Source organism: Odocoileus virginianus, unplaced genomic scaffold (genome assembly GCF_023699985.2).
Source record: "Odocoileus virginianus isolate 20LAN1187 ecotype Illinois unplaced genomic scaffold, Ovbor_1.2 Unplaced_Scaffold_1, whole genome shotgun sequence".
In the NCBI taxonomy this organism is placed as follows: Eukaryota; Metazoa; Chordata; class Mammalia; order Artiodactyla; family Cervidae; genus Odocoileus; species Odocoileus virginianus.
In genome coordinates, this window is record NW_027224263.1 from 11,437,893 (window position 1) to 11,450,084 (window position 12,192).

At 53.9% G+C, this 12,192-nt stretch overlaps 1 protein-coding gene across 2 annotated transcripts in view; it reads left to right on the forward strand.

Moving 5' to 3' along the window:
• Nucleotides 1-3,308: 3,308 nt before the first annotated feature.
• The window catches only part of LONRF3 (LON peptidase N-terminal domain and ring finger 3), a 39,411-nt gene continuing 30,527 nt past the window's right edge, over nucleotides 3,309-12,192 (forward strand). Inside the window, exons 1-4 of one of the 2 annotated variants that reach the window (XM_020906954.2) lie at nucleotides 3,309-3,422; nucleotides 3,787-4,975; nucleotides 7,711-7,829; nucleotides 11,309-11,431. In XM_020906954.2, the coding sequence (XP_020762613.2) occupies nucleotides 4,159-4,975; nucleotides 7,711-7,829; nucleotides 11,309-11,431 (1,059 nt within the window). In that variant the 5' untranslated portion in view covers nucleotides 3,309-3,422; nucleotides 3,787-4,158. The remainder of the gene's footprint in view (nucleotides 3,423-3,786; nucleotides 4,976-7,710; nucleotides 7,830-11,308; nucleotides 11,432-12,192) is intronic. The other variant, XM_020906955.2, reaches the window with a different exon arrangement.

The following is a 12,192-nucleotide window of genomic DNA, read 5'->3' on the forward strand; positions in this document are numbered from 1 at the left end:
TTTGGCCAAGCTTCCACCCCTAGTGTGTGTGGGGGTGGGAGAGGGTTGCTCATTCCTCACTGCAGCTCCCTGGCTAGGGCTGCATTCTTCCCTTCCAGAGATGTTACCAGCCCTTCCCAAGTGTAGGACTGTCAACTCCAGGTGAAGAACTGCCCACCCTCTCTGTGAACAATCCAGGGCAAAGGTATAGACCAGCTGGGTTTCCTCTTGTCCCTCTGCTCACTGCTATCTAGGGCCAGAATGTCCACTGCAATGTTCAGTACGATCTGTTCACATGTTGTTCCCTGAGGAGGAGAAGAAGGACATGAGGTGAGTCCTTGCCCCGTAGCTGGCTTGGGGAAAGCTGTGCTACCATATGTAAGGGAAGACCTAGAAGCCAAGTCCCTGGTTCAGAGAAGATGCTCAACAAATTTGTTAAAAGAGGTGAAAATTGCCAACGTTCTAAAACTTTTTAATTTTAAGAAAGGGAAAGCCTTTCTTCAATGAAATCATCCCCGAAGCTCACTAGGTGAAACTGGTGAATGCCTGGTTGCCCCTGTTGAGGGGAGCTGGAGTCAAGCCCTGCCTGCTGTCTCCTCTGGGCCCCAGAGAGGATCCTCAGAGCTCAGGTGGGAAACTTGATGTGAGTCAGCTGAAAAGAAGGGACAGATCAATTCATGGGCTTTTTCCTGGTTAACCTTAGCTAGGAGGGGTTCCTGGCCAATATATATATATATATATATATATATATATATATCACAAAAAATGGAAGTTTGAAGGACCCAGCCCTCTAAAGGGAATATTTGCATCTGAAAAAGAGTCATCCATTTCTCCTCTCTCCTTAGCTTCATCACGATCTAGGAACTTCAGTTATTAAGGGCAAAGGAGGAGAAGTTTTGAGTAGATTTGTAAGGTGGTTCACCAATGAATATCAATGGAATTGTTTAAACGAAGGAAAGAGAAGCATTGTGGTAACGTTTTTCCAGTGTTTAATAGAAACCCATTTGGTGTCATCCTGCAGGCAGTCTTGATTTGAAAATACAATGTAAAACTCTCATGGAGTCTGGCCAGTGAGTGGATGGTGCTGCCTTTTGCACCATTGCTCCCTGCAGTTTGAACATCCCTAACTTCATGGTTAGCCATGGGCACACACAGCTGCCCAGAGGGGCTACCTAATGACAGCATCTCTATGCCAAGTCTGCAGGCCTGCCTGACTGGGCCTTCTCCTTGTCTCTCCACCCATGACAGGCAAGGGAGGGAAGTCAACCCAGGGGGTGCTGACTTGTCAAGGTGGTCCAGGGAAAAAAGCACATCCCAAATCTGCATCTGGAAGACAATTTTGGATAACCAATATCTAGTTTTAAAACTTGTCAAAGGGATATAATTCTTGAACTAAGAGGTTTTCATTATTATCCATCTCATGACTCTTTCATATGAATCTCTTTACCTGCCCCACAGACTATCCCACCGCACAGGTGCCAGAAGAGGCAGGCAGATAATTAATGCTGGCCCGCTACAGACTGTGTCCTCCGCCTGAATTCATATGTTGAAACCTAATCCCCAATGTGATGGTATTTGGAGGTGGCAACCTTTGGAGAGGTGATTAGGTCATGAGGGTGGAGCCCTCATGAATGTGATTAGTGCACTTAGAAAAGACCTCACAGAGATCCTTGCCCCTTTCCACCATGTGAAGTTATAGCAAAAAGACAAATGCCTTGAGTCAGGACGATGATTCTTACCAGACAGTGGATCTGTCAGCACTTTGATCTTGGACTTCCCAGCCTCCAGAAATGGATTTCTCTATAAGAAATATCTTTTTTTGCTTATAAACCACCCAGTCTGTGATATTTTGTTATAGCAGCCTGAACAGACTAAGACAGACCCCATTGAATAACAGGGGAAACAAAGATAAAAGGAGCTTCCCTTAGACAGCAAGTTAGGGAGGAGCCCCAGCTTCTCCCCAACTGCCTGGCACAACCCTCTCCTCTGCCTCCTGGCCAGTCCCCTGACTTCCTTAGCTTCAGAATCTGGCTCAAGCCTGACCTTGAAAAAGAAGACAGCCATCTAATCACCTGTCCTTCCACCAGTACTGCTGACTGCACCCCCTTGTCCAAGCCACCACCTCCTATAGCATCTGGACTAGTCTTTTGTACTTAATTAATTGAGTTAGGTATCATGACATCTAGTCTTAGGATAGAAGGCACTCAAGGTTCAAGGGGAACTTGGTCATTAGGACAAAGATCTTGTCAAGCTAAGACCTTGTGGGAGGTCTGGCCCAAAGTCTCACATCAAGTTATGACAAAGCCAGGGCTGCTAGGCAAGTTTTCCTATGTGTGCCTTCTTGGCTATATCCTGAGTTCCTCGGTTTCTTTTCTTGGTCCCCTCCCACTATGTGCCCATGCCCCTTCTCCCCTTTGACCCTCTCCCCCTGTCCTGTCTCAGAGGGAGACTCTAAGGATGGCTGCATAGTACCTGTTCTCTGGGACCTTGGGGTTGACTCAAGGGGGATTAAAGAGTGGAAACAGACATAGCCTGGATGGATCTTGTGGTTCTTAGCTCCGCAACATAACCTGTCATTCTTGACATTGGTTCAGAAGCCCAAACGTTGCCTCTCAGTCTTAGATCACTCACCCAAGGTCATTCAGCTCAGAAACGGCCATAGCAGGAGCCCATTGTAGGTCCTCAGGCCAATGGGACAGCACTCTTCCCCAGGCACCGCTTCAGGCATTATCCAGGGCCCGTTGACTCCCGAGGCCCACTGAGCCAGAGGCGAGCCCAAACCCCCACCTCCCTGCTCGGAGCAGCGGGACCCAGGGGGAAGTGCGTTATTTCTTTAAGTCTCTGAGCCTGTCTGCTTATTTGTGCTTTTGGCTCCCTTCCTAAGTGTGGGGGCGGGAGGGAGACACAGTGTGGGCGGTTCATTCTGGCCTTCTGGAAGTAAGCGAGGCACCCTTGACACAGTAAGCCAAGCACCTAGGCTGTGCGCAGCCCCCCGCCCCCCACCCCCACCGCATTGTGACGCGCCAGTGTCAGAACTCTCCGTTCTGGAGCAGCAGACCCAGAGGCAGTTGAGCCGGCTGCTGAAGTGCGGCGGGACTCGCAGACTTTCTCCTGAGCCGCGCTCTGGGTTCCTGTCTTCCCCTCGCGGTTCTCCCACGCCCCCAGAATACCCACTGACCCAGCAAGCCTTCTGCTCGCGGCCGCGCCCATCCGGCCGGTGGCCCCCAGGGTCTGGGCGCGGGCCGCCGGCCCCAGCGCAGGTTCCGTCGCTGGCGGAGAGAGAGGTGAAGAAGCAGGGCGCGCGGGGGGCCTCCTCCCGGTCCGGGCCGGCGAGCGCATCTTCTCTGCTTGTTCTTTCCGCTCTTCGAGCGCAGCCAAAGTGCTGAGCCCGCCGGGCCCGCTGCTCGGAGTCACTGGCAGCACAGGAGACCAAGCGCCCTCGGGTAACCACACTTACTGCCTTTGGGGGATTCCCTGGGGAAGGTGGCCAGGGACCCCGCAGGAAAGGAGCTGGGGCAGGGATCCAGGTGAAGGGCTGCCCCGGAACACTCCCGAGGTGCTTCCCTTCGCAGACAGCCGCTGTCGCCCCTGGGAGGGCAAACCTCCTAAGTCCCTAAAGACCCGGAGGACTGTGCTTCTCGAGGTACCGGCCTCTGGAGCGGGGAGGGGGCAGTTAATGAGCGGCTGGCAGAGGGGACCTGTTTGCTTACGGGTTTGGAGGTGGGATGGAGTAGGGTTTGGAGACGGAGAAGCCCAAGAGTAGACACTGGTGCTTTTTTTTTCCTTCTTCTTCACTTTTCCAAAAAGGAACCACATCGCGAGGGGGGAAATAAGAGAGTGTAAACACAAACAACCGCAAAAAGAAGCCAAGAAAAGCGAAGCCAAAAGAAGCAAGCGCAACACTGTTACAAAACTGTCTGGTTTTGTAACAATCGCCCCGCCGCCGGCCAATGAGTGGTGAGGCGGCGCATCACGTGGTGCCGTTTTATATAACACTTTGCTGAGACAAGACAGTTATTAGGCGGCGCGGGGCGGCCGGCATGGAGCTCGCGGAGGCGCGGCAGGGACCGGCGCGCGGCAGAGCGGCGGCGGTGGCAGCCCCGATTCCCTCCAGCCGCCGCTCCCAGCTCCGCGTCCCCGGCCCCTAGACGCCTCTTTTCCACTGGTGTCCCTCTCCCTATGGATTCATTTCAGACTGGACAGATGCTGAGCTTGCCCGCCGAGCTCAGCAGCAACAACTTAGAGCTGGCGGAGCCGGCGGCATCAGCGGCCCACGGAAATACGGGCCCCCACCCGGAGGCGGCTGCAGAAGGCCCCGCACCTCTACCGACTCGGCCCCCGGAGCAGGAGCAGCCTCCGAAGGCCTCGACGCCGGAGTGCAAAGTCCTGCTCACGCAGGCCGACGCCCTGGCGTCTGGGGGGCGCCTCCGGGAAGCCCTCGAGGTGTACCGACAGCTCTCCGAGCGGCAGCAGTTGGTGGCCGAGCAGCTGGAGCAGCTGGTGCGCTGCCTGGCCGAGAACGTCCCGCAAGCCGAGGAGCCGGCGCCGGAGCCCCCAGACGGGAGCCGCGCTGGGAGCTGTGCGCTGGCGGCGGAAGAAGCAGGGGCGGTGACAGCCGCCGAGGCCACCGAGGTGTGGGACGGCTTCAAGTGCCGGAAGTGCCATGGATTTCTCTCAGACCCCGTGTCCTTGTCCTGTGGCCACACCTTTTGTAAACTGTGCCTGGAACGCGAGCGGGCAGCCGATCGGCGCTGTGCGCTCTGCGGCGTCAAACTCTCGGCATTGATGGTGACCACCGGACGGGCGCGCGGGACCCGGCGGGCTGGGCAGCAGGCGCCGCCGCCGCTGCGGGTCAACGTGGTGCTCAGCGGCCTCCTTGGCAAGTTGTTCCCGGGCCCGGCACGGGCGTCGCAACTCCGGCACGAGGGCAACCGGCTGTACCGCGAGCGCCAGGTGGAGGCGGCCCTGCTGAAGTACAACGAGGCAGTTAGGCTGGGTGAGCCCACCGTACCGCCGGGGCCGGGCCGGGCGGGGGCTGGAGCCTGGAGGGGAGCTGGGGGTGACTCCGGTGGAGGAGGGTGCGCGGACCGTGGGATGGACCGCGAGCGGAGTGGGGGCGGGGAACTCTGGAGTTCCCTGTCCGACTTTTTCTCTGTGTCTACCCTTTTTTCTGCGTCTCTGTAAGTCTCCCTGCTCTTTGTCTTATGTCTCCTGTTAGCTCGTGTGTTCCTGCGTGTCTCAGTCCTTGCTTCTCTTTGTATCACTATTTCCTCTGTCTTTTCCTTTCCCTCCGCATCTTGTCACTCTGGCTGTTGCTCGGTGTCACCGTCTCTGTTTCTCGGGCTCGCCTTCTCCTTCTCCCTCCGTGTGCCCCAGCCCCTCTTCCACCTGCCCACACCTTGCAAACCGGGAGGTGAACTTCGCACCCTTCCCACTCGCGCGCCGGGGCCCCTGCGCTCCAGACCGCCGGGGCTGTTCGGTCGGCGCCTGCGTCTGCTGCTCCCTCCCGATCCGGGGCCGCCGTGCCGGCCGGGAGTTGTCCCTTCCGGGGCCGCGGCTCCCGGTGGGGTGGGTCCGGCATGGAATTAGGTCAGGAGAGCACTGGTTGCATAAGGGCCGCGAGCGGCCCGGGCCGGGCGGCCCCTCCTCCGCGCGGGCGGGCGGGATTGTGTAACGGCTGAGGTAACCGAAGTGGGCCACGCTCGCCTCGGAAACCATCCCGCGAGCGTGTGCGGGCGGCGGGCCGGGGGGGGGGGGGGCAGGAGCTCTCGCGCCCCGCTGCCCTGTGACTCATTGTCACCGCTTCCTATCACACGATCCTCGGCTGAAATAGATGCCCTCCCCGTTCCCCCCTCCCGTGCCGCCTGCCCGCAGTCTGCGCCCTCGCTTCGAACCCTAGCCCTCCAGCCCAGAGGGCGACGGGCAGGGCGACGGCTCGGGGATCCCTGAGGACGCTGGGCTGGCTGCCAAGGGGGCCGCCTCTGCCCAGCTTTTCCGTGCCGCTTGAGGACGGATGGGTGGGCTCTGCGGCCTCAAGGGCGACGTGGGCAGCCCCGCGCCTCTGACCGCACTAGGACGCCTGAATTCCCTCGGGGGAACGACTCCCCCCAACCCCCCACGCCTGGACCCAGGAAGTGGCCGCCCAGCGACGAGCGACGGGTATTGCCCAGCTCGGGCCGGCTGCCAGGAGCTCAGCGGTGGGGCGCGGTGTCTGGCGAGGCGTGCCAGGGAGAAGGCGACAGGGCTGGGCAGACAGGATTCTGGGATCCGAGGGTGCCCTGAGCCCTGCTTGGACGGTGGAGGAGGGGGTGGGCTGCAGTCTCCACGTGTTGACTCTTCACCCAAGCTTGCAACAGGTAATGGGGGGCGGGAATGAAGGTGGACTGGGGATCACTGGCAACCCCCAACCCCAGACCCATGTGCCCAGGCACAGCGCCTTGTCAGCTGCCACCAGGCTGGCTTGTGCTGCAGGAAATGAACAGAGGAGACTGTAAACTCTTAACTGATGTCTTAAGAGCAAGTAATGGGCACCCACGCAAACCCTCTGCATACCCCCTCGGGGAAAACAACAACAAAGCCTGTTCCCACAGCAGCAGCTGGAGCCCAGTCTCTAGGGAAGAGCAGGGCAGTATGAAGGAGATAGGTAGAGGCTGCTGAAGCCCTGATCTCAAAGGAAGGTTCCATTCCTGATCGAACCCAGGTCTCCCACATTGCGGGCGGATTCTTTACCAGCTGAGCCACAGGGAAGCCCCAGCTGTCCCTTAAGAGCCAGGAAAGCCCTTTCCTTCCCTCTTCCTCCTCTTTCTTGGTTACTGTCATCACTTTTCCCTGGGGGTTCATCCTTGGACCACCAGATGATCCAGGGTGAAAATGTGAAGACCTCTTCACCCTTCAAAGAGGAAAGGGGTCTCCCCAACAAGGAGTATCTTTGTGCTAGAAAGTGGCCAGTCTCTCTTTCTATTATTCTAAGTGCTATACTGTCTTTCAGAAAAAAAGGAACCTGTCTCCCACCCCAGATTCAAAGTCTGTCAAGGTAGCAATGACTCTGACCAGCTAGCTAGGCTTTGAGCAGATGCCTTCACCTCTCAAACTTGCTTTTCCTTGAAGATTGGGTTGCTTGAACCAGATGATCTCTAAAGGCCTTTCCAGCCCTGGGTCTACCGATTTAGAGTATTGATGAGAGCCAACCTCACTTTATTCACAGAAGCCTTGTTCCAGCCCATCATATCTGCCCATCTGTAATGAGATGATGGAGCCTTGCAAATACATTTCTGTTTTCTTAAGAGAAACTTCATGTATGTGTTGGGGTTTGTAGACAAAGATGTTGGTAAGACTAACTTGGACTTGTCTTCCTGGTGGCAAGAATGGGGATCACATCCAGCCACCGCCTTCTCCCTCTTCCCTGGCCTGTTTCCTTGTGGGCAATACCTCACTTGGAAGCTAGGCTGCCAGTTCCTAGCCACAGCCATGAAGCAAGGTGCCAGAATTTGCTCTGTGTCAGAGTGGCTAATAATGCACCACTGACCCCACAGGCCCTTTAAGGAACTGCTTGAGAGAGGTGGGGGAAATGACTTCTTTACAGTTGGGAAAGCTCAAACCCAGAGTGGCTGGGGGTGTGGTAGGCAAGGCAATACTAGGGCTGGAGATTAAGCTTACACTTTTGGGTCTCTACTAGAGAGGTCCTAGATAACTTGCCATTTTGCTCAAGGTTTTTTCCTCTCATTTTGGCAGCTCCAAATGACCACTTGCTTTACAGCAACCGGTCTCAAATTTATTTCACCTTGGAGTCTCATGAGGACGCATTGCATGATGCCGAAATAGCATGTAAGCTCCGCCCCATGGGGTTTAAGGTGAGTGTGGACTGGGAAGGATGGGAAGGAATTGTACTGAGGACAGGAATTGGCAGGGAGGACTGCCACCGGGGGGTGGGGAGCAGTGGGTAGGGGCACTAGAGCTCACTCAGAGCAGGGGAAAGGCTCTTCATAGGAGCTGGTGGGGGGAGTCCCTTGACAAAGGGTGACTTAGGGGTCTGCAAGAGAGCTGAGTTCTGTCCCAATTTGATCTTAGACTGATGACTTGCAAAGCAGCCTGGACTCTGTGATTCTTTAGAACTTGAACTTGGGAGCCAGACTGCCTGAGTTTCTGTCCTAGCCCTGCTACTTTTACTAGCTGTGTGGCCTTGGCCAAATTACTTAACCTCTCTGTGCCTCATCTCCTCACCTATAAAATTCGGATATTCAAAGCATCTACATAACAGGGGGAGACTACCTGTTGGGAGGAATACATGAGCTAATGCAGGCAGATACTTAGAACAATGCCTGGCATATAGCATTGTATGTATTTGCCAACATCATCATCATCACCATTATTTTTCCAGGACACTAGAGAGGAGGGGAAGAGAAACACTGCTGTTTGGTTCTGCCATCTTAAGTCCTTAATGTAGTCAGTCAGCCTGCTGCTTTCCCTGAACATGTAGGGTGTGGGGTGGGAGTGGGGAGGGGAGAAAGACAGGTTCAGCCTCTCTCAAGATGCCAGGATGCACAATGTCACTTCCTGCATCTCTTCCGGCCTCCCTCAGGACTAGCCTTCAGTCACATGTCAATAGTTTGTTTAGAAGATTAGATTTGAGCCTGGACCTGCAAGCTGAGTGACCATGGGGAAGTCGCTTCACTCACAGAACCCTAGGTATCCTTGTTTGCAAAACATAGAGCTTGCTCTCTGCCCTAATCACCTTGCGGGGGGCAGGGGGGCAGCTCTGGTTCCAGGTCAGCTTGACCAAGAGTCTGTTCTGTGAACCATAACGTTGGGTCTTGGTGTAGTGCTCTCTCTACGCAGCCCCAGGATGCTGTCCTCTGAAACCCACTTCATCCAAGGCCAAGTCCATAATCCCTTATCTGAATCCCATAGGGCTGGATATGTTCAGAATCCAGAATGTTTCCAATTTCACTAAGACCAGGTATCAGCTCTGGACAGTGCCCCATAGTCAAACACAATAATATTTCTGCAGCATATTACATGAAAATTCACACTAAGTGGGAAGAAGACTGTAATACATATCGTTTTAGATCAAGATTTGCACACCTAATGACTTTTGATGTCAAGCTTATGAAAATATTGGATTATCAGCCTTTTTTCTTGGATTTGGGGAACTTCAGATAAAACACTGGGGAGCTGCATACTGGGTCATTAATGTCAGAGTGAACCTCATACTTTTTCATGAGTGATGATAGATTAGTATATCCTCTTTCCCAAGGAACACATTTACGGTTTATTCAAACTCACCAATGTCTTAACCCAAAGGAACTTCACTGGGAGCATTTCAGGCCTTGTAGCAGTGCAGACCAGTGAGCTGCCTGGGGGTGAGAGGACGACTCTTGTAACTGTTTCTGCTCCCATTCTAAACCATATCGAGGCAGGGGCCTTGATAGTGCAGTGGGAAACAGGGCTAAGTAAGCAGTGGACCATTTTGGATAAAATGGGAAAAGTGACTTCCCCAGTGAAGGAAGAGATGGTGAAAATATTAAACAGAAGTTCATTTTCCCTAAGTGCTGGGTTAAGAAGAGAGGCAGTGATGATAGAACTTTGTGGACTTGGGAATTGAAAGAAGACTGGAACTGATGCTTTTGATTCAAAGCCACCTCACACCCCAGTTTATGGATTTCCCACCATTTCTGTATGAAACGCTCCTATGAGAGGTGTTCACTTCGTGCATCCCTATTCCAGCCACCTAGCCAGGGCTGGAACTCTCCTGCAAGTGCGATAACTGAGCTGGCTGCCCTGAGCAGATGAAATATATGGGTTGCTACTTGATATGATTGGTCAGATCCCCAAAACTGCCAGTCTCCCAGCACTTAACACCCTCTAGCCACCTTGAAATATCAGGCAGGCCTTTCTCCAGAGGGCCCCTGGCAAGCACTGGGAGCATCCAGCTCCAGAAGGAGGGGTAGGGTGCAATTCGGGGAGAGGCCCCCAAGAGGCTTGGAGCAGGGGCCACTGCTCAAGAAGGCAGATTCTGGCTGGCTCCTGTAAGCCAGGCCCAAGCCAGGAGGCACCAGGGCCCACAGAGGCATGTCCAAAGGGGAGGTCCATGTATTAGAGTGCCCAGCAGCTGCAACCTGGATTGTTGCCTTCCCTAAGTTAGACTCGGGGTCAGAGGGTAGGCAAGGGCCTGGGGAGCAGGCCACTGAGGGGCAGCCTCTAAGCCAAGCTGCCAGGCATGGAGAGAAGACAGCCCTCTTCTTACTTCTTTTCTTTCTCCTCCATCTTCCCCAGGATGCTCCTCTCCTACCCCTTAGGGTTTCTCCCCCAGGGCAGTTGGACTTGGACCCTGAGAAACCCTAAAACTTCTTATATGATTTCAAGATGTGGTGAGGGAGCAGATATGAGCTGAGTCCACTGGAGCCAAAGCGTTTGTGCAGCCCCTGGTTAGCATTCGGAAGGACTTGGCGGGGAAGCTCCCAGTGCTAGTTCCAGCTGCCTTCAAGGTCTTAGAGAGGTCACATGCCTTGGCTCACTTGGGCCTCTTCTGATAAGTGATCACTGAGTGTGGGTGGTCACTCAGCCAGTAACATGGATTAGGTCTCTGCTTGACAGACTGGTTAACAGGAAGGCCCATCCAGGCAGGTCCTGAAAGCTGGTTAGTGTGACCTCAAATGGGAGTTCTTGCTACGTTTGATGCCTCCTCCAATACAATGGTGGGGCAGGGGGTGGGCGGTGGTGGTAGTATGGCACAGTGGTTGTGAATCTGGTCTTCTGTATCAATCATTCCCAGGCTCTCAATCTGATTCCACAATTTTCCAGCCAGATTACTTCAGGCGAGTCACTTCTCTGGGTCTCAGTTTTATTTTCTTGAAAATGGGCTTCAGAACAATTGCCTACACCAGCGGTCCCCAACCTATTTGGCACCAGGGACTGGTTTCATGGGAGACAAATTTTCCACCGATGTTGGGGGGGTGTGGGGGGAGATGGTTTGGGGATGATTCAAGTGCACTGCATTTATTATGCTGCCATTGATCTGACAGGAGGAGGAGCTCAGGCAGAAATGCAAGTGATGGGGAATGGCTGTAAATATGGATGAAGCTTTGCTTGCTTGCCTGCCGCTCACCTCCTGATGTGTGGCCCAGGTCCTAACAGGTCACAGACTGGTACTGGTACAGTGGCCTAGGGGTTGGAGAGCCCTGGCTTACACAATAAGGTTGTGGATAAGATAGTCCTTTTAAAGCCCTCACATGACAGTGAACACCCAGGAAGTAATTTAGCTGATGTTATGAATGATAGCAATGTCAAAAGGTAGAGAAGAATGGGACTGAATGCTCATGTTTTCTTTCAGGCACACTTCAGAAAAGCGCAAGCCTTAGCCACCCTTGGCAAGGTGGAGGAAGCACTAAGAGAGTTTCTATATTGTGTGTCCCTTGATGGAAGGAACAAAAGAGCAAGAGCTGAAGCCCAAAGGGTGAGTTGAGATGACGTCAGGTCCAGCTGCCCAATGGGCTTCCAGCCCTCTGTCCTCTCCAGGGCAGGGAGTGAGGGAACTGCCTTCCCTAGGGTTGGGGGTCCAGAGTGGATGGTTTCCTGGGTTGAAGGGACAGGAGCAAGACACAGGTGCCAGTTGATGATCCAGAAACACCATCCTTTTGGCATGTACAATCAGATTGAGCAGTTCCTACATTTCTGTAGGAGCCTGTGAGGAATGTGCTTGTTTCTTTGACTCAGGGTCTGGGTGGTCAGTAAGAATACAAACAAAAAAATAAAACCAAATAAGTTAACATGGAGATGGAGGCCCACGGAGGATACTCTGGCTGTTGGCCAGAGATCCCGGGTATGAGGTGGTTTTAGAACTTTCCTTGGGCTGAGTCACTGCTTCACCAGCCACACAGGGTGGCCAGCTCCTCACAAGGGGTGTTGGGTCCCATCTGCCCTGCCATATGCAGAACTCCAACCTTCAGCTTCTTTGCTAGAAATAAAACACATCTGTGATATAAGTTGGGGACCATTACAGTATAATCCAGTCATCCCAACTCTTGAGTTGCTGGAGAATGTCGTTGTTTTTTTTTTTTTTTTTAACTGCATGAAATACTGGGCACATTAGTGAATGCTCAAGCATCCTCAATTCATAGACTTTATTGCTTATTGTTCTGCAGTGTGCTCTCTCAGTGTCTGGCTCGTTGGCCTGGAAATGGGATGCTGACAGTCAGCGGGGACTTCTGCTATGCT